At 51.9% G+C, this 26,789-nt stretch overlaps 2 protein-coding genes across 6 annotated transcripts; one reads left to right on the forward strand and one right to left on the reverse strand.

Annotated features, from left to right (window-relative positions):
- Positions 1-9,580: 9,580 nt before the first annotated feature.
- Positions 9,581-16,977, forward strand: Cd72 (CD72 molecule). 3 transcript variants are annotated; one of them, XR_010039677.1, is made up of 9 exons: positions 9,581-9,802; positions 9,897-10,013; positions 10,517-10,588; positions 11,119-11,208; positions 11,520-11,855; positions 14,696-14,861; positions 15,431-15,543; positions 16,280-16,426; positions 16,715-16,977. XR_010039677.1 is itself a non-coding variant. In XM_013153558.3 (9 exons), exons 1-8 carry the CDS (start codon positions 9,721-9,723, stop codon positions 16,419-16,421), a joined length of 1,098 nt encoding a protein of 365 aa, XP_013009012.1. In that variant the 5' UTR covers positions 9,583-9,720; the 3' UTR covers positions 16,422-16,426; positions 16,715-16,977. The 3 variants fall into 3 exon arrangements, 2 of the variants coding, with proteins under 2 accessions (XP_013009012.1, XP_013009013.1); XM_013153558.3 differs by having other exon boundaries at positions 9,583-9,802; positions 14,696-14,838; positions 15,428-15,543; XM_013153559.3 differs by having other exon boundaries at positions 9,583-9,802; positions 14,696-14,838.
- Positions 16,913-21,231, reverse strand: Tesk1 (testis associated actin remodelling kinase 1). Of its 3 annotated transcripts, XM_003470851.4 has the most exons (10): positions 21,013-21,231; positions 20,780-20,901; positions 20,597-20,645; positions 19,932-20,078; positions 19,516-19,598; positions 19,259-19,349; positions 18,938-19,021; positions 18,705-18,794; positions 18,460-18,574; positions 16,913-18,099 (listed from the first exon to the last, which is right to left on the reverse strand). In XM_003470851.4, the coding sequence occupies exons 1-10, from the start codon at positions 21,229-21,231 to the stop codon at positions 17,216-17,218; spliced, it is 1,884 nt and encodes a 627-aa protein (XP_003470899.1). In that variant the 3' UTR covers positions 16,913-17,215. The 3 variants fall into 3 exon arrangements, with proteins under 3 accessions (XP_003470899.1, XP_063081815.1, XP_023421283.1); XM_063225745.1 differs by lacking the exon at positions 19,259-19,349 and having other exon boundaries at positions 16,913-18,115; XM_023565515.2 differs by lacking the exons at positions 19,516-19,598; positions 20,597-20,645; positions 20,780-20,901; positions 21,013-21,231 and having other exon boundaries at positions 19,932-20,071.
- Between the last annotated feature and the right edge of the window lie 5,558 nt (positions 21,232-26,789).

Consider the following 26,789-nt stretch of genomic DNA (forward strand, 5'->3'; position numbering starts at 1 on the left):
TTCATATCAGGGAAGCCAGTATGACGAGCTCCTCCAGCAACCGCACCCTCTTCCCCTCCGGTTCTCCTTTACGCTGCTGCCAACAGTCCTCAGGTGGGTCTTCCACACCCAGCATCAGCTGATTCAGTTCAGCTGGGCATTCCAAGCTGACCACTAGTGAATCCACCAAAATGGGCAAATAAATAATACATAAACAAGTTTAGATGAGCCAGCTATTACCCCTCAGGCCACACAGCAGCACTGCTCCAGGCCACACACTCTTACTGCCTGTTCCTGTAGTGGCTAATGTGGTCAACTGTAACACCTTGTTAGTGTTTATGAACCTAAATATATCTGAAAACAGAAAAGTTACAGTAAAAACACTAGGCCGTGGGAATTTCTCAGCTCCATTGAAATGTCATGTGTCCCCTGTCATGTGTGTGACCTGTCACTGACCAAAGGATTGTTGTGCAGTACATGACATACCTATATGTAAGTGATCATGCGTGTCTTAGTGCTTCTGCTTCTCTGGTTGAGCCTTGGCTAGATGAAGGACACACTAGGGTGAAGGACATAAAAGTGTTCCCTGCATTATTCTTTCAGCTTCCCCTAGGCTTAAAATGTTTTTGAAGTAAAATGCTGGGGGAGAAAAAAATATGCGCAAAGGATTCTAACTTCAGCAGAAGAGCAAATTCAACTCCCTAAGTAACACGAAAAATCTGCTGGAAGGCAAGGAAACGTGATCCATTCTATCTCTGTATCTATAATCTGTCGTCTTTTGTTTACTTATTTTGAGACAGGGTCTTCCTAAATTTCCCTGGCTGGGCTCAAAAATTGTGATCCTCCTGCCTCAGCCTCTCAGGGACTAGGATTACAGGCATGTGCCAGGCAGGCCAGGCAATGCAAAGTAAAAATGGCATACTGCTTTACCTTTGTGGTGGAAAACTGGGGCTGACGACTGCTGGGGAGCTCGAGAGCCTGTGCAGAGCACACACCCTAGGGCTCTCTGCACCCAAGGCCAGGGGAGCTGGTACACTCATTCTCTACCAGTGCCCGTACCCCACACACCCTGATGGTGTTTGCCACACTTCACCCTTGGCTCAGATCTACTTCCATCCTGCGTTAAGTTCATGGTGTCACTGCTTCTGCAGGCCAGTTTCTCTAAAAAGAGGAAGAAGATAAAAACTGACAGGGTGGCTAGTGGAACGCGGTAAAATCCCCGTTGCTAGGGCTGGTTCTAAGGCTACCCTGACGTTCTTCATTTTACTCCTCTAATACCCGCCTGCTGGCCTAGACTGCAGACTTGGTGGTAACCCAGACCTTCATTTCTGAAGGTCGTTGACCCCCATTACTGGCCCTTTTCATGATGGTCAAAGTGGCCCACTGTGGATAAATGAGATTTGATCAAAAGATATGGTGAGGACTTAACTTCAAAAAATTGATGACAGTTGATGAAAATAAAAGACCCATCACCATTGGATTGGTTCCTGTCCAAGTACCCTAAATATTCCCCTTCCTATAAGTACACTTCGCCAATCACTTACTTATTTTTAATTTTTTAATTTAAAGAGAATATAACCAAGCAAAATAAACAGAATCAAGCCAATCAAAACCAACCAGTGTAACACAGGACTTCAAAACAATAGGAAATCAACAATGGTTACCATAATGCCTCTTGTTGTTTTCAAAATAGCTGCAGATACCTTCAGACAGTAAAGATCAAACAGCACAATGTATGCAAAAAAGTCTTCAAAACAAGATAATAATAAATTCAAAATGGCTACCATAATATATCTTGTTACCTTTGAAATAGCTGCCCATGCCATTGGATATAATCAAATCAAACAAAACAAAACAGAATAAGACCCAACCCAACAAAACTATGAAAATGATACAGGACTTCAAAACAAGATGATAGGGAATTAACAGTGATCACTACCTGTTGTAGTTAGGGGTTGTACACAGAGAATAATTAGAATCAGGACATGGAGTTTATAATATTATTTTTATGATGGTCACCCAGAGTTAACACAAGAAAACGCAGGAAATCTATCCACAACACCAAAGACATACAAAATTTAGTCAAGGGCCTAAATCCCACAGCAATGTCCCACATGAGTCTAGATGAAAACCCAGAGTTCATGATAATGCCTCCCACGAGTCCAACTGAGGTCCAGAGCCCACAAGAAGGACTCACGCCAGTCTCATCAGTGCTGGGAAGGCCCAAAGGTCAGCAGTAGAAGCCAGAAAGTCCATGCCAGTGGGGTGAAGGAGCCGTGCTGGTGGGATGAGGGTTCTACGCTGGAGCTGCGAAATCACACTCAACATGACCAAGGTGGTCCTGAAAAGCACCACAGCCACCCTCAGCAACACAGAGGCCCCGAGCTTCTCTGATGAGAAGCATAGTCAAGTACATGCCAGGCAGCCAGCATGACAAGTTCATCCTGGAAACCAAGCAACATACGTCTTCCCCTCTGGAACCAGGAAGCAATGCTCAATGTAAGGACCAGAGCTTCTCCAGGAGAACCAGCAGCTCAAACAGCAACTCATAGGAGAGCCCACAATGCCTCAACACAATAGCTTCTCCTTCTCCATGTCTCTATGCTGGCAGATGGAGCATCTATGCTCAGCACCCTGCTGATGTAATCTGGCTGGTGTTAAATTGACCACCAGTTCTTAATCCATAACAGCACCCTCAAAAGGAGATCCCCATAGATGCTACATTTTGTTTGTGATCCTCTGAATAGATGATCAAACTCTGGGCTTTAGTCCTGCAAAGTCAGTGAAACACTAAACACTGCTAGCGTTAAGTTGTATTTTGCCTCATTAGCTATCATCGCAGCCTGTGTTTCTCCAGATCGGTGGTCACTCACTGGGGAGGGAGGGAGGACAGGGGTTGTTGGCTCTTCTTGTTTCCCAGCCCACTTGCCAGAAGGGGCTGGCATCTGGCTCTCCCCACAACGGCCCATGCGTGGCACCGATTCACAGGGAGTGCTTAATTCTCGGTGACTTCATATTCTTTTCCCCCCAGTCCACAAATGGTAGTGACTCACCGGAAAAGGCTAGCATCTGGATGTCCCCCACAGGGGCCTATGTGTGGCACAGGTTTGCAGGAAGGGCTTGCTTCTTGGTCTCTCCAATCATTCTTGGCAGAGAGACTACTGTAAGGAGTTTTATTTATTTTAATTCAGTTTATTAGTACATTTTAGCTATACATACTGATCACATTTGTCATGGGGGATTTGTACAGGATACATCTTGATTCTTTGATTTTTCCCATTTCCCTCCCTTCCCCTCAGCCCCTCTTCTCTTTCTTATTTACAAAAGCTTCATTTCCATTTTTCTCCTATTCTTTTTTTGTTTTACTTTCCTTCCTTTCCCTCTTCCCCCAAGTTTCCCTTTCCATTCAATAGTTTCTTTCTGTTTCACAATATCTGTTATACATTTTGACCCTTATTTACACTTTTGGTTATAAGTTGTTTTTCATGTAGACATTCACCATATCTTTTGATTGTCCTCATAGTGTGGAGGATGGAGCACCGCAGGGCACCCAGCACCCCTGCCATGCAGATCCCTTCCTCCTGCTGCTGTCCTGGAGCCCTCAGGACCAATCACCTCTGCGGGGACCCTCACCCGGCCAGCCAGGGGTGGTAGGGCTGTGCTGCTGAGTTGGGAAGACTTGGCTGGATCTAAGCCCCTTTCCCTTCAGCTTCCACTGCCAAGTGCTCACTTCCATCCTCTCCTTTTAAATTCCTGAGGATGACCATCTGGGAGCTCATCTTACTCCTGGTTTCCTGAAATGACTTGTCCCCAGGGTGGCAGCCTTGAGGCTATTACCCACTTGCTGATGTCACCTTGGTGCAGTTGGGAGGATTGGAGGGGACTACACACCTCAATCTGTGGGGCTAGGGCAGGGTTTTGGGTATTTTGTCCCCAGAGACAAGAAAGTGACTAAAACACCACTTTAGCATTTATCTTTATGACACTTTATTGTGTGGTTTGGAAGCATCGTTTCCCCTGCTGCAATGTTTGAATTTATTTTTATTTTTGTTAGTGCATGGCTGTGGCATATAACGGTAACACTCATCGTGTGGAGTTGGTGTGTGGATAGGGCACGTCTCGGTTCTCTTTCCATCCTGCTTCACTCCCCTTCCCGCCCCCCTCCATTTCTTGGTCTCCTTCCCAACAATACTTGGATCTTGAGTTTGCTTTCTGATATCCTTGTTAGTTTCCTTTTCAGCTCTGTGCAATCAGCACATATGAAGATGCCTTTTGTGTCCCTACTCAAGATAGGGTAGGGTCAAGGAGAGGCCTTGAGAAAGTCACTAGAGATCTGTCAGCAGCTTTCTTTGGTTTCAAGAATCAAAGAGTTGAAAGGAGCTGGGCATAGCTGTTCATGTCTGTAAACCCAGTAGTCTGGGAGACTGAGGCAGGAAGAGCCCAAACTCAAGTCCAGCCTGGGCAACTTAGTGTTTTTCTTTAGTGAGAAACTGTCTTAAAAAGGCTGAGGATGTAGCTCAGTGAAAGGCCTTGGGTTTATCTTTAATCCCCAGGATACACACACACACACACACACACACACACACACACTCCTTTAGTGATGCTGCCCTCAGTGATTGTGACAGCTGTCTCAGTTCTCCGTCTTGGCTCTGAAGCTCCTGACAGAGCTTCTCTTTTTTTGGAGGTACTAGAGATTAATTCAAGGGTCTTACACATGCCAGCCAAGTACCACGTCTCTGATCTATGTCTCCAGAGCAAGACACTTTTTTTTTGGTGTTTTTTTTTTCTTTTTGATTTTTTTTGGTACCAGGAATTAAACTCAAGGCTTCACACTAGCCAGGCAGGTGCTGCCCCTCTGAGATACGTCCCTGGCCCCAGACACTGTTTTTGTTTTTTTCTGGCCTTGAGTTTATTATGTAGCCCAGGCTGGCCTTGAGCTCTCAGGGATCCTCTTGCCTCAGCCTCTGAGTTTTGGGATTATAGGCATGACCACTACACCTGGCTTCCAAAACACATTCTTAAGGAGGCCTCTGCTAAAGTGTATACCTCTGGCCTTGAGCAGCTACGCTCTTGATTCCGGTCTAGCCTATGCTGTATCTTCAAAATGGAAAACTGTGACTTGTCTGAAGTCACATATGTGGCAGGGCTGTATTTTGTCCACCGAATCCTGTTTTTTCCCTTATATCATGCTTTCTCCACAGCCCAGGAACCTTACCTCTTGCTGCTCCAGCAAATTACCACAAACTGGGTGACTTAAATAATATACATTTATTACCTTACAGGTTTTGTTTTGTTTTATTTGAACTTGCTACACAGTTCAGGTTGCTCTTGAACTCAGTGTGTAGTTCAGGATGGTGATCAGACACACAGTAATCCTCCTGCCTCCGCCTTGAGTGCTGGGATTACAAGCGTGCACCACCACACTCAGGTTATCTTGCAGTTTTAGAGGTTAGAAGTTTGACACAGGTCTCTGACCAAAATCAAGGTGTCTGCAGAGCTGACACCTCTGGAGGTTCACGAGGAAAGTCTGTTTCTTTCTTTTCTAGCTTCTAGAGCTGCTTGTATTCTTGGGCTTGTAACTTGATTTCTCCAGCTTTAAAACCAAAAACTGCTGTTGAATCTTCACATAACATCTCACTGACCTCATTTGGTCCTCAAATCTTCTCAGGGCCGGCAGAAGTCCTCCCTTTTGGGGATGTATGTGAAGTGACTGGGCCTTCCAGGATGACACAAGGTGTCTCCCATCCGAAGGAGTGCCCATAGTCATGTCCACATCTTGTCAGGGGGACTGACACACTCACAGCTTCCATGGAGTAGGGTATGGACATTGGAGGAGTTCATCATTCTGTCCACACTCAGCCCATACACAAGGGCTTCTCAGAGGCCAGAGAGCTACAGTAATGACGACAGATACAATCTGACCTTCAGAGTTTAGGGAGTTCCTGATGTTGACGAACTTCACTGAAGTTGTTACAGAGGAGCTTCTTCCCACAAAGCCAGGGACCCTCACAGTCGGGACCCCACTCTAACGACCCATTTCCTGTGGAAAGCAACAAAGAACTCAGAAGACCGCAAGTAGGCTTTGATGATCTTAGATGTGATACATGGCTCTGGAAAAATGGAAACGTCCAGCATGTGGCCCTGCACCTCTCAAAAGCCCTGGCCCCTGGCGTGTTCCTGGCATTTGGGCTGAACCCGGTCACAGATGTCCTTTCCAATGACCGGCCTTGAGGTGTAATGTGGATGTCAACTTTACAAAGACCTATGTGACACACGGGGAAGGAAGGGCAGGAATCCTCTCTGGTCACACAAGTGGGTCATGGGTGGCTTAAGAGACGGAAGGGCAGACAGAAGGTCATGGAGAGACAGGTCACCATCACCAAAGTAGCAGAAGAGGAGAGAAGTACGGACCAGGCCCAGTGCAAATACCCAGAGCCCTGAGGGTGCTCGGTTTGGCTCAGCCCAGTGCGGCCTGGGTTTCTGCTCCTCCAGTCTCTCCAATGTCCTGTTGGCTCCATGCCCACTGGCGCTGCTTCCGGGCGCACATAGAAGCCCTGATATTCGGGCCATGTGCCCCTGTGTGTTGGTCCTAAAACCTGGGTCACTGCTCACAGTTTATGGAGGCTCTGCCAATACCCTTGCAGTTTGCCCCCACACTGCCCATATCGGCCCCGTAAGCCTCACAGGCAGTGCCCGGCCGCCCCCACTCAGCCCTGCCACCAGCTGCTCTGTATACTCCCACCCTCGGGCCTGAGGTCCCCGGGGAGTCGCCAGTACACACACTGTGAGTGGGGGGACCTGCCAGAGCGCTCGGGGGAGGGGACTAGGCTGCTGGAAAGTTTAAGCAGGCAGGGACCGTTAACAGCTGCAGGGTCCCCGTAGGAAACAGCGAGCCTCGGAGAGGAAGTACTTACAGAATCTGTTGCCATGACCCATAGTGACTTTTCTGAACATGGTCCATGGTTTCTGCTGTAAAAAGTAACAGCTCCCACAGGCACCCTCAGCCCACGCGGTCCTGCACAGCTCATCCTCCACGCGGGCCGCCCCCGCCCCACCACACAGTGCCGAGGTGTGTGCACACAGGGACATTCTTCAGGTGACAGGGCCTCTGGTCTGCCCCAGTGGTCCCTTTCCCTGGGGCAAGCTGGACCATGCTGCCTTGCAGAGCTCCCACAGCCCATCACGGTGTCTGCCGCATGCCACCAGACATGTGGACTGTTGGTGTGGTGAGGACATTTGTCTCCTTCCTTTTTCTTGCCCACAGCTGCTCGAGGGGTTTCTGAGTGGGAGGATGTGGCTCATAAAGGCATAAGTTTTTCACACCCCCAGATGCGGTGTCTGCCCTCAGCTCTTTCCCACCACAGCTGCAGGCCCTTTTGAGGTCCCTGTGAGGTGTCTCATCCTAGTAAAAGAACATCCAGGTGTAACCATGGCCCGGCTGTTTGGCGGCCCCAGCCCCTACCTGGATTCCCTCTCTTCTCCACCAGCCAGGCCCTCACCACCTACAGTGGCCTCTCAGCCCCTGGGACTTCCCCAACAAATGCTCCAGACCCAACAAATGGGTCTGGCTGTAAAGGGACAATGTTGGGGCTTATCTCTTGGGTGCTGGGACTGACACTAGGGTGTGGTGCTCAAGTTCTACTACTGAGCTACATCCCCAGCTCCTGGACCCTTACAAAGAACTTTTTTCTGGTGGTGGTGGTATTGGAGATTGCATCCAGGGCCTTGTGCGTGCTAGGCAATCTCTACCGCTGAGCTGTATGTTCCCAACCCTTTAATTTTTATTTATTTATTTTTTAAAGATAGTGCCCTGCTATATTTGCCAGGCTGGCTCCAAACTGGCAATTATTCTAACTCAGTCTTCTGAGCATCTGGGATTAGGTGTGCACCATCACCTCTGGCTAGGAAAAACTTTAAATTTCTTTGACTTACCTCTACTTAGGAAGCCGCAGCACTTCTTGGTCAGTGTGTAGCTCTATGCTCGTGGGTGTCCTTGTCCCCTGCTGGGTACACAAGGGTCAGGACTGCCACAGACTTTCCCTGAGGTGCTCTGTTATAGATTAAAAACTAGTGGTCAACTTAACGCCAGCAGAATTAAATCACCATGGTACTGAGCATAGATGTTTCACCTGTGGAAAGTTGCCAGCATAAATAGAGATGTGGAGAAGGAGAAGAGAGGCGTTGAGGCATTGTGGGTTCCCTTATGAGTTGCTGTTTGAGCCACTGGTTCTCCTGGGGAAGCTCTGGTCCTCACATGGAGCACTGCTTCCTAGATCCAGAGGGGAAGAGGTGTGCTGCTTGGTTTCCAGGATGAACTTGTCATGTTGGCTGCCTGGCATGTACCCGACTGTGCACGTTGTTGGAGAAGCTCGGGACCTACGTGTTGCTGAGGAGGGCTGTGGTGCTTTTCAGGACAGCCCTTGTTTTTGTTGTGAGCGTGACTTCTTGGCTCCCGCACAGAACCCTCCACCTACCAGCACAGCTCCTTCACCCTGCTGGCAGAGACTTTCTAGCTTCCACCACTGACCTTTGGGCTTTCCCAGCACTGATCTGTAAAAGAGACTGGCATGAGTCCTTCTTGTGGGCTCTGGACCTCCAGTTGGACTCACGGGAGTCATTGCCATAGGCTCTGGGTCTTCATTTGGACTCATGTGGGACATTGCTATGGGATTCGGGCCCTTAGTTAAATTTTCTGTCTTTGGTGTTGTGGACAGATTTCCGGCAGTTTCTTGTATTAACTCTGGGTGACCATCATAAAATAATATTATAAACTCCATGTCCTGATTTTAATTGTTCTCCTCACAACCTCTGACTATAACATGCTCCAACAGTGGCTGCCCCTCACCCTTAGCCCCAGCCCAAGCCAGCTTCAGAGGCTCTGCCTCCTGGGCTCTGCTCACTGGATTCAGCTTGGATGTGGGGACACAGAGGACACCAGGCTGGCAGCCTCCACGTGGAAGAAAGAAGGGCTTGGCTGGCCCCAGATATGCTCATCTGGACAGCAAAGGGGAAGGGGCCAGGTGAAACTGTGAAGCGAGTCTGGAGTGTTTGCTAGGAAATCAGTTGGTCTCGTGTTCCCTGCAACCCCAAGGAGCTGACGGGAAGGACACAGGAGGGAGGACATCCCTGCAGCAGTTGAGTGGGGCTAGCAGGAAAGCAGCTGGATCCACCCTAAACCCCAACCTGAAGGGTGGCAGGGGCCTCACTTAGCCTCCAAATAAGGAGCCCCTTTCTGTGAATCTGTAATCATACTGGAAACCCCCAAATGACAAGGAGCTAAGGCCAGTCTGATGGGAGGACAGAGCCTTACCCTGCAGGACTGGCTGGGAAATGGTCTGGGATCAGCTGGACAGAGTTCCAGCTACACATTGATGAACTGGCAGCCAGGAGGGTAGGCAGGGCGAATTAGGGCAGACAACCAGGACAGGTGTGTGGACCTTAGTAATGAGGCCAGACGGGGTCTAGGACACTCGAAGGTAGGGGACACGCTTGCCCAGCCCCCACCACTGTGCTCTGGACCTCAGCATCCCTCCCCTTCCCCTCTGGCTCTGACCCAGGATGCTTTCCGGTTCACTGGGCGCATCTGTCAGACTTGCTCACATCTTCCTCTTTTGGAAGTCAGAGGGCAAAGTGCAGTCACAGAGACAACACTGAGCCTAAGGCTGAGAGACAGAGTGGCCAAGGAGGCTTGGGACTGGTGGATGAGAGGGGAGGCCCGCAGGGGCACAGGTGCTGAGGACCATGGCAGAGGCCGTCACCTATGCAGACCTGCGGTTTGTGAAGGCTCCCCTGAAGAAAAGCCTCTCCTGCGGGCTAGGACCTGGTAAGCGGGAGGGAGGAGTCTTCCTGGATCCTGCATCCTAACCCTTGTGATGGCCCATTCCTGACTTCCACTTTGGGGTTCCTTTTCTCTGCAGAGGCAGAGGCCTACGAGGACGGAGACGCCTATGGGGAACTCACTTACGAGAATGTACAAGTGCCTTCAGCTCCAGGCGGGGCGAGCGGGGCTCCGTCTGGGGTGGGGGACCAAGCAGGTAAGGGGACCCTAAGCTGTGTGTTGTGTGTGTCTAGGGGGTGCCTTGGGCCGGAGAGACTGGCAAGGAGGGCGGTGTTTGGGAAAGAGAGGAACAAAAACAGGGTAAAGGGAGCCAGAGGAAAAAGATAGAGTCAGCCGGGCAAGGCGGGGACCCCAGTGGGACGGTGGGTGGTGGGGAACAGGTCAGGGCAACCCTGAGGGAGACGGGTTCAGCCGGAAACGGGGAGGTGGAGAAAAGAGAGGACGAGCGACGACGAATAGAGCAACGGGCAGGGGCGGGGGCGACAAGGGCCGGGCCCCAGCGAGCAGATAAGGATTGCAGGGTGACGGGGGAGCTGAGTGCGTCTGGGCAGCCAGGGACTCCAGAAGGTGACAGAAGGTGACAGAAGGGGACGCATCCGAGCGGGTTCGCAGGGTGATGCGGGCCGACTGTGGCCCTGGCGAACAGAGGGGCGTCCCCCGGGGCTTCCCGCGTCCTCACCGGACGCCCCCCTTCCGCAGGGGTCCACTCGGAGCCGACCGCCGCGTCGTGGAGCCCCGTGACGTCGCCGGGTGTGCCGTGGACTCTCCCCTGTGGGTGTCGCCCTGCCTTGCCCCACCTTGCTGCCCACGCAGCCGCGAGCTTGCTGGGGAGGGGGCGGGACGGGGGTCACAGGGGTGCCAGGGCGGGGCGTGGGGGGGGGCGCGAGCATGCGGGGCGCGGCCTGGCCTGGGGACCGCAGAGCAGCCGCGTGCCCGGTCCACCCGGCCCAGCCTATCCTACGGTGCTGACCCGGATCACAGCCCGCCCCCTTGCGGATGGTCGCAGTTCACAGCCCCTCTCCCTCACCCCTGGCCTCTAGGCGTCTGAGGTTTGGTTACTCTCATCGGATAGCGCCCCTCAATGAGAGATCCCAGCCAATGAGAGGCCCCAGCCCTTGGTCTGGTAATCCCTATTTGCAAAGCACCCACTACTTGACAAAACCCACAAATTCCCCTTTGCTGTTCTTTAGGGGTGGTTTCCCAGAACCTCCCCCGCACTCAGCACCTCAGTCTATCCATAAAGCATAAGATAATATACGTGACCTTCAGGGACTGACACCCACCCCATCTCTGTCCTCAAGGCCCCGCCACCTGCTTGCAATACGTTCTGCTCGGGCTCCTCCTCACCTGCCTACTCTTAGCGGTGGCCACTATCTGCCTGGGAGTGCGCTGTGAGTATGGCTGCCCCTGCTTCCCTGGCTCCCCAACCTCCTCCTTTGCCTGTTCCCCAAAACTGCTCTCCCTCAGCAGGGCCCATAATCACTAGGCCAACAGGCGTGGCTCCAGGTCTGCTCCCAGCCTGGTCTGTCTCCCTAAGTGCCCGGCTCCCTAAGTCCTCCGTACCTGGTATAAAGCCTCCTTTAGCTTTAGGCAGCCAGGGTTTCTGTTCCAGCTTGGAACAGAGGAGGCTTCGAGGAGTAGAAAAAGGGCCAGTGCTGCTGTCCTGGAGCGTGAAGGCGCATCTCTCTCTCTGGTCAAACAGATCTACAGGCTTCTCAGCAGCTCCAGCACACGAAGAGGGTTCTGGAAGCCACCAACAGCAGCCAGTGGCAGCAGCTCCGCCAGAAATTAACTCAGCTGGGGCAGAAGGAAGGGGACCTGCAGGAGTCCAGGAAAGCACTGGCTCAGAGTCAGGAAGAGCTCCAGGAGGAGCGGAGGCTTCACCTGGCTGCCCAGGAGCAGCTCCGCACCTGCCAGGTGGACGGGGAGAAGACCAAGGAGACCTTGCGAGGGGAGGAGAAGCAGAGGGAGGCCTTGGAGAGGAGGCTGAGCACCACCAAGGACGCGCTGCGGCGCTTCTTCACGTGCCCTTCGGAAGGTATCTGCTCTGGAGGTGGGGAGATGGCAGAGGTGGCCGGGGATGGACTGAAGTGAGGAGACATGAGTGGCTGGGTCCTTCAGCTCTCCGGGACCCCTGAGTTGCTTGAGAAGAGGACAGGGAACCAGAGTATTGGCTGACATGAGCTTGCCACCTTGGTCTACAGGGAGAAGGAACAGGCCACACCCTGGGTTCTGGGGACTTGTCCTGCTGTGAGGAATCCTGGGGGAAGGAGGGTGGCGGCCAGTGGTCTACTGGTCTATCTCACACTGTCAGAAACAGTTTGGCAAACTCAGGTTTCATCTGGTTGGTACGGGTGGCAATGATCTGGAACTCCTTGGACTGGATGTGAGGTTGGTCAGTCGTACACTTTTCTAAAGACAAGGGTAGCAGCTTCAATGCATTTTCTTTAACAACTTTGAATTTATTTTTTATTAGTATATGTTTGTGACCGATAATGACTACCTCCGTCCCAGGGGTATCACATCTTGATCATTCCTACTCCCCTTTCCCACGCCTCCTCTCCCAGATCCCATTCCCGTTCCCACAGAGCTCACCTCCCCGTCTCATACAGCTCTCCTTCATTTACTCTTTAAATGATTTACATTACAGGCCTCTCGTATTAGAGAAACCACGTGATATTTAACCTTCTGTGTCTGATTTGTTTCACCTGGTATTATGTTCTCAAGAGCCATTCATTTTCCTACAAATGACTCGTTTATCTTCCATTATGGTAGAATAGTACTTCATATTAATCACACGACACCTGGCCTTCTCCAGAAGCCTGGGAATTGCTAACTGCCATGCTATGTAGTCTGGGTGTGTGTCAAGGCAGCTGACCTTACCAGGGGCTATGCTTTAGCGGACCAGGATTCTGTGTGATCCACTTTGAAAGCGGGAAGCCAGGCAGTGGGCAGGGGGAAGGGAACGGAGCATGCTGAGGTTCTAGCAAGGGTGCCAGGTCCGAAGGGACCAGACTGCTCCCAACCCTGTGGCTAGGGTTATGCTTTCCCTGGCTCAGGAAGCATCTAGATGCTCTCCCCAGGGGTGAGACAGAGAGATTATGTGTACCCTGGCCACATTCCTTAACCTACTGATCCTCTGTGACTCTCAATTCCATTCCATGGCTGCCACCATTCCCATACCACACCTGGACCGACATCTTGTCACACTTCTCTGCAGAAATGCTGGTTACAGACTGCAGCTGGTCACCCTCCAGACCTCCCCACACTCTTTCCACTCCACTGAGGCATCCAATGTGTGAACTCCTCTGCTCCTTCCTTCCTGCCAGCTGTCTCCTGTCCTCCTGTCCTCCTGTCCTTGGGCTTGGAGGTCCACCACTTAGCTACTCTTTTTGTCCATTCTCCTCCTAATGCACTGGACTCATAGAATGCAACCCTAGATGAACCTAACCAACCACAGACCAGACTTGCACTAAGAAGCGACAGATTGTATGACCAATCAGCTTAGTGCCACTGAAACTCTAGAGTCTAAGGCCCACCGGCAAGCACTGCAGTGGTCAGCTTGCTCTCCATCATGCGTGCCCCATCTCCTGCCACATAAAGAGCAACTCCTTCCATTTTCCAACGGCAAGTACACATGCCCTCTTGTACTTTTGCCCATTTTATTTTGTTTTGTTTTTTGAGACAGGCTCTTACCACATGGCTCAGGCTGGCCTTGAACTCCTGCCTCAACCTCTCAAATCCTGGGATTATAGGTGTGTACCCCCACACCCAGCCCATCCTATGTTTTACCAATATAATTGCAATATCTTTCTGAGGGTTTTCCTAGCTACCTCACCCTCCCCTACTCAAACACAATCCATAATTCATTTTAGAACCAGGACAATCCTTTTAAAACACAAATGTGATCATGCTGTCCCAGTGAAGATCATGTCATTCTGGTAAATTCATTCTGCTAAGGTAGTGGAATCTATAGTATATGTTCCAAGCATACCAGATACTTGGTAGACAACTAGTAGGCAAAATTTCTCTGAACACTACTTGGCGTTTTCTTCCTCTAATATAAAAACAGTCTTTGAATGGCTTCCAGGGCTCATTCCCACTCTGGAGTGTGCTACTTATCCTCAACCTCTACTGTCCCACAGCGGCCACACCAGTATCATTTTATTTCCTTAAGTCACCACAGGACAATACGTCAAGGGGAAACTGACTGAGGACAGGAGAGGGGGAGCCAGTGCACAGGGAATGGTTTTTGAGTGGAGGAGATAAAACTGATAAACAAAAGCCATAGAGGGAGGTGGCTGCGAACTGGAGGAGCTCAGGCTGGTGGTAATTTTTCAGGGATAGCCAGGAAAACAAACATGACATAAATTTTGAAGTGTAGAGGAGGGAAATGGTGAGTACTCATTGATAGAACTGTGGAGGGGAGGAAGAGAATTTTAGCAAAGCAGGAACCAAGGTGGTCTGCTTATGAAAGGGTGGAGAGAGGGGGTGACCAGGAGCAGACGGAGGGTTCTGAGTATGCAGTGGGGAGCACTTTAGGGAGCGATGGGATGGATGGACTAGAGGCTTGTTGACCAGTTATCAATGCAGATGAGATTAAGCAAAATACTCGAGTAGACTGTAATACTTCAGAAGTTAGAACTGGTAGAACCGGCCCTGTTAAAATAAACCTCCCAGATTGTTAAGTAATGTTGAATGCTTAGCATTTTACGGAATATATTCAAGTATGGCATTTCCAGGGGAGGCCACATAAAAAAGATGGTGAAGATCCAGGACTAGAAGGCCTTGAGAGTGGAGGTAAGGGGATCTGTTAGCAAGCTGCTGAGTCTCCACTTTCTCTCAAGCATTGCTGCTGTCACACTTTCTTCTCTGCAGACACCTGCTGTCCGATGGGATGGACCCTGCACGAGAGACGCTGCTTTTACTTTTCAGCTACTAAGAAAACCTGGGAGGAGAGTAAAAATCATTGTACATCTCTGTCATCCACATTGGCCACCTTCGGTCTGACTTATTATTATGTAAGCACACCCTTCTCCACAGGGTAAGAGGAGGTGTGGCAGGTGAGGAAGGGCACTGCACACCTGGTGTGTGTACCATGGCTTTGCTCCCCTTCCAGAGTGCAGAGTGGTAGCCACACTGTCCACCACTTCACCTGGAAACAGCCTGTGTCTTCTCAGCCCTGTGCTCCAGGTGGCTATTAATTGATTACAGTTGGCCTGAGAGCTGAAACTCCTGAATCATTTCTGCCTTTATCTATCTTTCAGCTTTCTGGTTAGCCCTCTGGGCTTTGTAATGGTTCTGTGATCCTCATGGTCTTTCAGACAAATGCCAGCCCTGGGGGCTGAGTGGAAGAGACTGGTTGTTTGGGACCACAACAGTCCACAGAATGACTCCTCTCCAGGGGATGGCAGAAATTCTTGCCCATGTGGGAGGTGAACTAAAGGGTGGCACTTGAAGGATGCAGGGACAGGTCACCAATGAGCTGTCATGTGCCAACTATGAGTGCAGCCCTCTTGCTGAAACTCATGGGCCTTCTCCTGGGCTTTTGTTTTTCCATGTTTCTCATCACTCTCTGCTTATCTCGGGCCTCTCTCAATCTTTCCTCAGCAGAGGCTCCCCAGCAGCTACAGTAAGTTGTTGTCAGGCAGTGTCTCAGAGTCATATTGGATCGGCCTTCACTCTCAGAAGGCCCGGCAGAGTTGGTCTGAGGATTTAAAGTCTAGGTAAGTTTGTGAGCAACTTGGGGTATGTTCAACTTCATAGTGCTCTCATAGACACAGTAACACAATCTTTCCCCTGCACTGCTCCCCAAACTCTTCTGTAAATCAATGTTATAACTGCCTATTTGTTTCCTCTATTCAATTAATAACTCTTCAGGGCATTCTGTTTTAATCCCCAGTACCTGGAGATCCCTGGCGTATGCTTTAAAAAATAAATACTGGGTTGGGAATGTGTGTCGTCTTTCAGAGGGAGGAACCGAGCATTTAGCTGGGGCTTCACAGCCGAAAACATAGGCTTCCAATTTTTACCCCTTGGCAAGGCTTCTCCATCCAGGCCACTTGGGCACTGGAGGCCTCTCCCTGCTCAGGGAAGTGAACAGGGCACAGTGGAGTAACTTGGAAGAACAGGACTAGAGACCGTGAAAAAGGGTGGCTGTCCTCTCATGTTCCCTTCCTGAAGTTTTCGTATTTGGGACCTTGGTGAACTTTCCTCTCCAGAAATCTGTCTCTGCACCATGAGCAGACATAGCCATGTGCAGGTTGAGGTTTTTTTTTTTTTTTTTTTTTTTTTTTTGTCTTTTTCCTTTTTATTGGTACCAGGGATTGAACTCACAACTACCTGCTTGCAAGGCAGGCGCTTATGCCGCTGAGCTAAATCCCCAGCCCCTGGGCTAGGTTTTATACAGAGTGAGGAGGAAGGGAGGATGAGCAAGGAGTCCAGAGTGTATCCATTCTGCAGGTACTATTATCAGTCCTCAGACTGTGTCATCTTACAAAAAGAATGGCTACGGTTATGGCAATCAGACAAATGTGCAACTCATCTTCCATGGATCTGTGAACTGGCAGCTTTTAGGTTCCCAGATGGGTACTCTTTGCATTGAGCTGGGTAAGTTGCCGGGGGCTCGGGGGCCTGAGGCATGAGACGGGGAAAGTCTGAGGGGTAGAGGGACCCGCAGATCAGAGGAAAACTTGTCCTTGGGTTCCAAAGTCACCTGCGATTATATAAGGGTGGGTCCGGCAGAGATAGGGCTTAGAACAGAAGGGAGGCTGGAAATGTGGCTGTCCAGGGGGTGGAGGAGGAGACCGGGGAGAGGAAGGTTTAGTGATGCTTTCCGCTCAGAACTCATGCCAAGAGCTCGGACAGCCAGCCCTAACCTGGGTGCATTACTTCCAGCATTCTCAGACCTCCTTCATCTCTGCATGACCCAGCCAAGTGCTAACCCACCCCCAACACTTCCAGCCAGCCTGTGGCCTGCCTGAAACCCTGTCTCAGAACTTGGACTGTGCTTGGGAAGAGGGTGAAGAAACCTCTGGAAAAAGACTTTGGCCTCCCTCAGGAACTCCCACAGAAGAGGGTGGGGAGGAGGGTGCATGGGTTGAGTAGATGGGGCGGCCCGGAGCCAGCCAGGCAGTTTTATTGAAATATTTTAAATAATTCGCACGTGTTAGTCTTGTGTGTCAGCAATGCTGTGTCTGGTTCAGTGATCCCCACAGGACCGCACGCCCAGGGGTTGGATAGAAAGTGCTCTGTCCCTTGAGTCCATGCTGAGGCTCCCCTATACGGGAGAAGAGTCAGTCAGCCCACGTGGGGCTGGTGTTATCCAACAAGTGTACTCTGTCCTCACAAGGTGTCCAGCAGGCCAGAGTTGGAGGCCTGAGATCACAGGCCCCACTGCTAAGAGCGTGCCCCAGGCAGCTGCAAGCTGGGCGTGGGAGGCTTGGCGTGGTGCCCTCGGTGGCAGAGGAGGCTGCCTGCCTCACAGTTCAGGTTGCGGTAGCGGGCAACAGCTGGGGTGGGGCGGGGGCACATGGACAGGAAGCCAAAGCTGAAGGGGCCAAGGCAGCAGCCAGGGCAGGGCAGCCCCTCGTCTGGCTCCCGGGGAGCCGAAGGGGGCGGCGAGGGTGCTGTCCGCTCCAGGGCTGCTGCCCGGGGCAGGCTATGCTGAGCGTGGTTCCAGGGCTCCCCAGCCCAGCCCTGCGGAGAGTTCACCACCACGGCTGGGGGGTTGTTGTTGAGGGGGGGTCCTGATCTAGCAGACCAGGGTTGGGAGGCTGAGGAACAAGTGCTGATGAAGTTGTCTGTGGCCACAGCCAGGGGCAGCTGCGGAGCTGGCCCAGGCGGTTCTGGCTCTGGGCTGCTGCCTTCACACTCCATCTTCTCTTCATTTGAGGGGCCCACCGCGGGGGGGCCAGGGCCTGGCAGTGCAGTCTCCATACGTCGGGGAAGCTCTGGTGACGATGGTAATGAGCGGCAGCGGCGGGCAGGTGTCTCAGGCTGGACCAAAGTCTCCGGAGTGGTCACAGAGGGCAGCTGGGTGGAGGGTAAAGGTGATGATGGTACCAGGGGCAGCGGGGTGGCCGGTTTGCTGGGTGTGTCCAGGAGCTTGATCTTGCCACCTCTGAGGTCTTCCCGTAGTGAGAAAGGGTTGACTCGTGTCAGATTATCCCCCCAGTTGGGGGGTGATTCTGGTGATGGGGGCAGGAAAAGGTCTGACCGGCTTCGAGAGAGCCGGGGGTCTGGTCTGGAAAGCGTGGCAGAGGAACTTCCCCTTGGAGACCCTGTAGGCAGAGAAGTCTGTGATCATTGTTCTCAGCATTGGATCAGAGCTCCTATGGACCTGTTATTCTCCAGAAGGCTGCTGGCACTAGATTTAGAAAAGGGAGTCCCCAAAGGTGCTTGGCAAAGGGGGAAAGTTACCTCCAGCCTCCTTTTACCTCACCTTTCCTTTCTCCACTCCCTCAGGCAGGCTCTAGCAATAGAAAACATTTTCTTTGACATGTCTTCCCTTCCCACCCCACCCCACGCTGACTCCCAGCTTTTCCAACTAAAATCCACTTAGCCTCCCCCAGATAACTCTTGAGTTCTAAGGCGGAGAGTGTCAAAAGGACTTCTGCTGGGCCAAGTTCATGGTCACTTACCCTGACTGTGTGGCAGGGGAGTCCTGGTGAGGGGGGCTGGCTCAGGCAGCTGCTCCAGGATCCATTCCAGGTGCTGGGTGATTTCAGTGAAGGGGGCTCGGGTGCTGGGTTCCATCTGATGAACAGACAGGGCAGATTTACTCAGTCCTCTGAAAGAGGGTCCCTGAGTTTTCCTCCCATTGCCTGGAAGCCATGGCAGCTCATGAATGGGAGCAGGGGGCCAGGAGGTACAGCGAGGCTCTTACACTGCAGCAGTGGATAGCCAGGAGCAGGAAAGGCAGCGGGCAGTCATCACCCACCAGGGTTCGGAAGGCAGGCACATCCAGGCCGAAGTCCTGTAGGGTCAGGGCGGGGCCTCCGGTCAGCCTCCCTCCGGCTGTCCTCCTGCCTCCCTACAAGGCCCTCCACCTCCCAGACCTTCCTGAGGTATGAACCACTCAGTCTGAAATCTCCTCCTGTTTCACCTAGAGATAGTTACCTCAGTGCGGGGCAGATAGTCAGGATCTGCAGGTACTCGGGCAATGAGCTCACAGAGGACAATCCCAAAGGCAAAGACATCAGCCTAAAGGAGAACATGATAATAACAGGGGGAGGAACTGACAATTTTCATTGGAGAATTCTGTTGAAATAGGTCAGAATTTGGTAGGGAAGTAATCTTGTTAGTTTCCATGTGCTGGAAGGGTGACTGCCAAGGGGCTCTTGGAGGTTCTGAACTTCTGGCAGGGCTGTCATTGGATGGAACCTTAGATGCATCTCAAGGGTGTCTGGAGAGCCTTGGAGCCCTGAAGGATTGGCTTACCTTCTCATCGTACAGCTCACCCCGCAACACCTCTGGAGCCATCCAGTATGGGGAACCCACCACAGCCAATGGCTCTTTCCTTGCCCCTTCCCTGCAGGGGCAGGGGCACGGTGGTCAGAAACATCCCATTCAGGCATCCTCCCCAGGCAAAAGGGCATGAGGTGAGCCCACTCCCCATGCCAAGGGAAATATCCCAGGGGGGTGCTTTACTTCAGTAGGGGACCTCTGGGAGGCTTTAGGTAACAGGATCACCTCACCTATACACAGGAATCTTTTCAGCCAGCCCAAAGTCACCCACCACAGCCGTGAATCCTTGGGCTTCTCGTCGGACCAGGCAGTTCTGACACACACACAAATAGGCATTCTCATACACTCATCACCATATGCTCTCTGGTCTCCCAATATAAACCTAACAACTCATCATTATGGCATAACCCCAACCCATTTTCTTTGTCCAGGGTACCCCAATTCTGCAACATATCCGGCACTGCAGTGTGATACTTACTCAGTGCTTTGGAGGACTCCCCTCATTCCAGATCCCACCCCCACCGCCATGTTCTCTCTGCCTTGCCATTCCAATATCCTAGTAGACTTACTGTCCACATCCCAACACCAGTTACGGCCTAATAGTCTCAAACCCTCTTTCATGTCTCCACCCATCTGGCCATCCTACCTTGGATGTGAGATCTCGGTGGAATACACCTTTGGCATGCAGGTATCGCAGGCCCCGGGCAATGTCCAGAGCCAAGTGGAGCCTGACTGGCCAGGAGAGAGGCTCTGGGGAGCTGAGCAGTTGTTCCAGGGTCCCCCCATTCATATACTGGGGCAAAGGGGTAGGAGAAGGGAAATAAACGTTAAGGTTTCAGTCTGTATTGCAGGCCTCCTGCTAATAAGCCAGGGGATACCAGGAGAATAATAAGGGTCAGAAGGGGGAGTGTGTGATCTGGGGTTTCCCATTCCTGTTCTAGGGCTGCGCACTAGTTACTTTGCCATGTGCAGCTCTTTAAGTTATTAAATTAAAAAATAACTACATTCAGTTCCTCAGTCACTTCAGCCACATTTCCCATGCTCTAAGCTAGCCACGTGTGGTTAACGGCAACTTTATCAGACAGCACAAATACGGAACATTTCCATTGCTGGAGAAAGCTCCATGGGACAGCACTGTTCTAGGAAATACACAGAATGAGAGACCAGCTGAGGACTCTTAAAAGTGGTTTGCCCGAAGTTCAGGAAGCTTCCCCTGGGTGAAGGTCCTGTGCCTCTGCAGATCCACCAGGCACCCTTCTCCCTTTCCCCTTGGTGGCAGGGGTGGGTTCTGGCTTGCTGGCCTGTCCTCACCTCTGTAAGAGCGTGCAGCTGCCCCTGATGTACACAGACGCCCATGAACCTGGAAGATGGGGAAGACAGGAGGGTAGGCTTAAGAGCCCCAGCCCTGGCTGGGTTCCCATTTTTCAGCAAGAGGGGTGTTTCCCTTTCCCTCCCAGTGAGCAAGCTGCCCAGCCAGAGACTGGGGCTGCTCACCTTAGGATGTTAGGGTGCCTGAGACGGTTCATCAGCTGCACCTCCCGTAAAGTGTTGCCCCGGTTACTGGGAAGCTTGTTCATCTTCAGCACCATGACTTGCCCTGACTGTCGGTGCCGAACCTGGGGGCGGCAAGTCAGAGTTGGGGTTCTTTATCCCGGCTGTGGGCCCCCGAGTTCTAGCCTCCTATGGAAGACTGGGTTCCGCCCCTCTGCCCTCTCAGCAGGTCCTACCTTATAGACTTCGGAGAAGAAGCCAGCCCCGATCTTCTCGGCGCAGTGGAAATCATCCACTCGCGCTAGGCTGGACACGGCGCTGCGGAGAGCCCGGTAGGAGGAAGGGCGGCCCCGGCCCGGGCCTCCGCCTGCGCCCCCCGGGCCTGGCGGCCCCTCCCCCGGCGCCTCTCCGGGCCCGGGCCCAGGGCCCCGCAGCGGGGGCCGCTCCCCGGCCATGGCCGGGCCCCCAGCCTGGGCCTGCCTCACATGGCAGGGTCCCCGGGGCCCGGGCAGGCCGCGCTCGCCATGGGCGCGGGCCCAGCCCTATCCGGGGCGCCGGGACACCCGCTCCCGCGCTGAGAATGGAGGACCTGCCCGAGGTGCCGGGCCCGCCCCGCCGCCCCGCCGCCCCGACTCGCTGGGCCCGGGCTGACGCCGCTCCGCTCCGCGCTGCGCAGGGCCTGGACCGGCGGCACTCCCGGGCGCCGGCGGGCGGGCGGGCGGGCTCCCCGCAGGCGGAGGCGGGCGGCGGCCGCTAGGCTCGGGCTCCGCCGTTGGGGCTCAGGCTCCGCGGCCTGCCAGGGGCGGGGCGGGGCCGCGGGGTTTAACTCCTTCGCGCCGGGCGCGAGGCGACGACCACGCCCCCTCAGGTGGGCTCGCTCCGCGGCCGCCCCCTCCACGTGCGCGGCCCAGGGCTTGGGGTCCAAGTGCAGGCTGGGCGTGACGAACTGAAGGGAAGGAAGGGCTGAGCGTGCGCGCGCGAGGCTCGGACGCCTTTGAGCTGCCCGGGAGCCCTTTCTCCCTCCTCCGGTCCGTCCAGGGCCGGGCTCAAGAAGGGGCCGGATCCCTGAGCCCCGCAGAGCAGCGGGGCAGAAAACTAGACCTGTCAGGCTCAGCAACCCGTGCGTCTTCCCGGCCTGTGCCCTCGCCCTGGCTGCCCATTGCCCAGGTCTCCTGGATTCCTATACCCTGCCTCTAGGCTCCCTGACTCTTGTCTGCCTTCTGGCGCCGGGGCGAAGCCCCGGGCGGCTGGAAGCCCTGGCCGGCCCTCCCCGCTTGCCCGGCCTCCTCCTCACTCCGCCGCCTTCCCCGAGTAAAGTTCAGATTCCAGTGCCTCCGCCCACTGACCACCCAGCCTGGGTCTCCTCTTACTTCTTTGTCCAAAGGATCCTCTCCTTTAAGAGAGAGGCCGCCACCTGCAGAGCAGCCCCTCCTTCCACGGGAGCCCCCTCCTTAGCAAGATCCCGCCCCCTCAAAGATCGCTTTTCTTCTGAGACCCCTCCCCTGCTGGGGGACCTTTCCTTAGAGTGACACTGCCCCACTCGGAGGGTACCCGAACCCCACGGTGCTGCATCATCCCCTTCTCTACGTGTCCTTCCCACGCATCCAGACCTCTCAGGGTGACTCCACCACTCATTGTGACCCTTCCTCCCAAGTTGACCCCGCCTCCCCTCAGTGTTGTCTAGCCATTATCATTGTGACCCCTCTCCGCTTGTTCCGCCTCTCATCACTTAGGAGCCAGTTCAGCCTGCCTCAGGTCGGAGGAGCTGGCAGCTGCCCTCTTTTAAATTGGCTCAGGGGTCCCGAGTGCGCACGCCCATTCTCGAGACGCTGCATTCGCAGCATCCAACACTTCCGGTTCTGCTGCTGCTGTTCCCCACGGTCATCAGCGAACTAGCCAATCATCCTTAGGATTTGATGACGTCACTAGAGCCCGAAGACCGGCTGCTGGGGAGCGGTTCCGGCGTCGTTGAGCCTCCTGCCACCTAGCGGTGAAATGGAGGGAAGCGGGAATGGAACCTGCCCGTCTCGAGAGGAGAGCTTGAAGGAGCATAAATTATTTATTACAGATTTAAAGCATTGTGCTTCTATTTCTGTGGTACGTTAAGAAGAAAATGAACATAAACAGCCCGCATCACGGGTCCTCGTCACACGTTTATGAGAGCTGGAACCAAGATGTTCTATTTACTTGACAAGGGCCAAGGAGGAAGGAATAAAGGCGGGCTTAATACGGGATGCATCAGGGCTAAGGGAAGGGCTAAGGAAAGGCTGGCGTGTCGTGGTGCACCGTACAAGGGAAGGTATCCCACAAGCGTGGAGAGAGAGAAACAGCCACTTACAATCCTGCCAGAGTCTGTGGAGAGAGGCCAAGGCCGACAGCAGCCCTGCCTAGGGCGCGTTCATTTTCCCGGAGGCATTCATTCTCAGCAATCTATGCCTGCCCAGCACCTGAAAGTAATGTTAAGCTCTACAGCGGTATCAGTCTGCTTCCTATAGTTGTGGAAGGTCTACAAGCACTAGAAATTAATTCCTCATCTTCATATCATAGATACTTTAATGGACACTAGATTCTGGCCCTTTATCAAAGTTCGAGAATCATTACAGTCGGCAGAAGTAAATTTTTTTTTTTTATATAAGGATCAAACTCACGACCTCAGGCTTGCAGGCAGGCACCTGCGCCGCTGTGCTACATCCCTGGCCGGTGATAGTAACTCCAAGTCAAAGCGCCAGATGCTGACTTCTAGAAAGATCAAAGTGTGGTTGTATGAAGCTGGGGCCAGTTAGGAGGGAGGCTGTCATCGTCGATCTGTCAGTTGAGGAGGGGCCGAATGCGCATAGGGTAATAAAGGATGGGAGGAAACGCTGGACTACTGTACGAGGGAAATTTTGGTGTTGATAGTATCCCAAGTCAGTCAGCCTTGCCGAAGCTCATCAACCAGGACGATTTTTAAGTTTCTACTTTAGATACTGGGTCATTTTGTGAGATAAAAATCTGGGAGGAAAGATCAGGGTGGGTGGAAGGTAGATGACTGTCAGGGTCAGGGAGACCGCGAGGGTGGACGGCATTACCCAGCTGGTGTTACCCAGCTGGTGTGTGCGGAGAGCGAAAAGCAGCCACTGCCTTCTATGTAGAGGCAGGAGGAAGTACTCGCTTCATGTCTGCTATGCCTGTGATTTTGTGACAGTTTGTAGTCAATCCTGTTTTGGCCATGTCCTTGCCCCCCCCCCCCCCCCCCCCCGTTGAGACAGGACTTACTATGTGGTTCAAGCTGCCCTTGAACTTCCCATGTAGCCCAGGCTGGTCTCAAGCTTGTAAGCTATCCTGCCTCAGCCTCCTGTTCGTATTTCTATCATTTCATCAGTAAACATTTTTTCTTTAAAACAAAACCACAGTATCACTGTCAGACGTTAAAAACCCCAACAATTCTTTGAATTTTTCCTGTTGTCTTACCTGTGGTTTTCAAAAATTGTTTGAATCTAGATCTAAACAAGATCCATTTTTTTGCATCTCTAGTCTGATATGTCTCGAACTTTTTAAAATCTCTTAAATCCATTCTCCATTTAAAAAAAAAAAAATCCATGCCATTTCCCCTGTAGTTTCTTTCTTTTTCTTTTCTTTTCTTTTCTTTTTTTCTTTTTTTTTTTTTTTTTTTTTTTTTTTTTTTTTTTTGGTACCAGGGATTGAACTCATGAGACTTTGCACTTGCCAGGGAGGCGTTTATGCCGCTGAGCTAAATCCCCAGCCCCCTCTCCTGTAGTTTCCTAAAGTCTGAATTTTGCTGAGCTTCTGATGTAAATTAGTCCATTCTTCAGTCCCCTGTATTTCATGTAAATTTCATGTTGTTCAATCAGATTAATGAAAGGGTTTTGGCCCAGACAGGACACTGTAGCCAGGAAAGCCTCACTTGGAAGCAGGAAGCCCCTATCTCCCCCACCCCTAGGAAGTTACCTGTGAGGGCCATCTTCCTGCCCCTGGGAATTTACCTATGCAAAACCTAGGACCAATGGGCTACCTGTACATCCCTAATGCCCGCCTTAGGTTCCACCCCAAACCAAGGCTACTTACATACCCCCACGTCACGTGTCTGCCAGAGAGATTGCGGTCACCAGCGGTGAGGGGAGGGGTGCCAGTCATCTCTCTCGGTGTTCTCAGAATAAAGGCCGCTTTTTATTTTATACTTCTCATCTTTTGGAAATATTTTTCATCTTTTGGAAATAATCCTAGCAATTAAGATTTGACTATTTTGGCAAATTTGATTATGAGTGGTTTTAGGACTCCTGTTGGGATATATACAATGGCAGTCTTTTTGTGATGTTAGTGAAAGGTTCTTGCCCTAGTATAAATTGCTATGTTATGGCGGTGGTCTAAGGAGGAGGGAGAAGGCCAAAGCCAGAATGCTTACCATTTCCTGCTTCTTCCCCAGCTCCTGTTTGCCCGCAGGAAAAAAATTCCAATCCGCTTTTGAGTCAGCAACCGGCCCTAAGCGTCACCCCACGCAAAGGTTACATATGTCCCATCCCCCCATATTCCAGTTGAGGGAGACAGCGTAGCAGCAGTGGGTCATGTGCTCCTTCCCAAGTCCTCATCTCACTAAACCTGTTCCTTTGGTACTTTTGCTTCTCTATCACGCCAAAAACTCTGTTAGTAAATGATAATTGTCATTGCCTAGACGATAGTTTCCCAGCCCTAGCCCTATTCATATTTGGGGCCAGACAATTCTTTAATTGTAAGGGGTTATCCTGTATCTTGTGGCTGCAGCACCTCCTTCCCCTACATTGTGACAATCAAGAATGTCTCTAGACAACTGTACTTGTTCTCTGGGGAGCAAAATTGTCCATGATGGAGAACTACTGGTGTCAATTAATAAATGTGGATGTTAGAGCTGGGTGTGGTGGTGCATGCTTGTAATCCCAGCACCCAGGAAGCTGAAACAGGAGAATCACTTCAAGTTCAGGGTCAGACTGAACTGTATAGAGAACTCTGTCTCAAAAAGACAAAAAAAAAAAAAAAAAAGTTGTGAATAATATTCTCTCATTTTTCTGATTTAGGTAGAATATATTTATAAAGTGAACTTTTCTATTGGTATCTATTATCAAGAGATATGGTTCAGGAGCTGGGGATTTAGTTCAGTAGTGCAGTGCCTGCCTGGCAAGCTCCATTCCCAGTGTACCCAAAAAAACAAAAAGAAAAATACCTCAGAAGATAAGAGACGTAGTTCACAAGAAGAGGCAGAGTTTTTTGTTTGTTTCCTTCTTATTTTACCAGCTTTCAAGTAAATGAGTTGGTTCTGAGCATCTTCCAGTGTTGGCTAATGAGAACTTTTCTATTTCTGCGAACCCACTTTGTATAACACTTGTGTGATGGGCTCAGTCATCGGGCACAGTTGGCAGCAGCTGTCTTTTGTTTGAGCTGATGGTCTATCTGATTGGAATCTGTGGCTACACAAACTGCTCGTTGTTGCTTTGATAGTCATAGTTGTTGAGCAGTCTCAGCTGATGGCTGTAAGTGCTGCTTCGGTAGCTGCATGTAACTGCTCCCTCTCTGGGACAGACTGTTAGGGGAATTTTACCTGTCTCCAGGTAGCCCAGCTCTGGGTGTAGAGACACACGAGGGGGCGCTCTAGAAGCAAGAATTAACTAAAGCAGGGAAGCAGGCCTACAACGGCTTCAGTCTGTCCTGCTGCAGTCTTCCTATGACAGTTTCACTCACTTTGCCTGTGACCCTTGGTCTATGCCTCGCTATTGGCCTTGTGTTTTTAGAGCCTCAGCATATCTCTGAGAATAGAGGCTGGCCTGGCATGATGGTTTGGAGAGAAATTATGACAACAGGCAGTCCTCTGGGGACCAGGGCTGTGCCTATTTCTTAATATTTGTTCTCATTTAAGACTTATTTCCAGGTTGGTGACCCATGCCTGCAATCCTAGTACTTGGGAGGCTGAGGCAAGAGGATCTCTGTGAGTTCTAGGCCAGCCTTGTTTACAAAGTGAATTCAAGGCCATCCTGAACTGCATAAT

Source organism: Cavia porcellus, unplaced genomic scaffold, assembly GCF_034190915.1.
Source record: "Cavia porcellus strain 051 isolate PalLab524CR breed Dunkin Hartley unplaced genomic scaffold, mCavPor4.1 scaffold_1, whole genome shotgun sequence".
NCBI lineage: Eukaryota > Metazoa > Chordata > Mammalia > Rodentia > Caviidae > Cavia > Cavia porcellus.

What these genes read in the sequence shown, in the direction of transcription:
- Cd72 (XM_013153558.3), top strand. Translation starts at nt 9,721, where the DNA reads ATGGCAGAGGCCGTCACCTATGCAGACCTGCGGTTTGTGAAGGCTCCC. An exon ending in TGTGCCGTGGACTCTCCCCT is followed by an intron (nt 10,589 to 11,118) that starts GTGGGTGTCGCC and finishes TCTGTCCTCAAG; the next exon opens with GCCCCGCCACCTGCTTGCAA. An exon ending in TCGGTCTGACTTATTATTAT is followed by an intron (nt 14,839 to 15,427) that starts GTAAGCACACCC and finishes ATCTTTCCTCAG; the next exon opens with CAGAGGCTCCCCAGCAGCTA.
- Tesk1 (XM_003470851.4), bottom strand. Translation starts at nt 21,231, where the DNA reads ATGGCCGGGGAGCGGCCCCCGCTGCGGGGCCCTGGGCCCGGGCCCGGA. An exon ending in GAAAAGATTCCTGTGTATAG is followed by an intron (nt 19,350 to 19,515) that starts GTGAGGTGATCC and finishes CTGCCCCTGCAG; the next exon opens with GGAAGGGGCAAGGAAAGAGC. An exon ending in GTGAGCTGTACGATGAGAAG is followed by an intron (nt 19,022 to 19,258) that starts GTAAGCCAATCC and finishes GTTCTCCTTTAG; the next exon opens with GCTGATGTCTTTGCCTTTGG.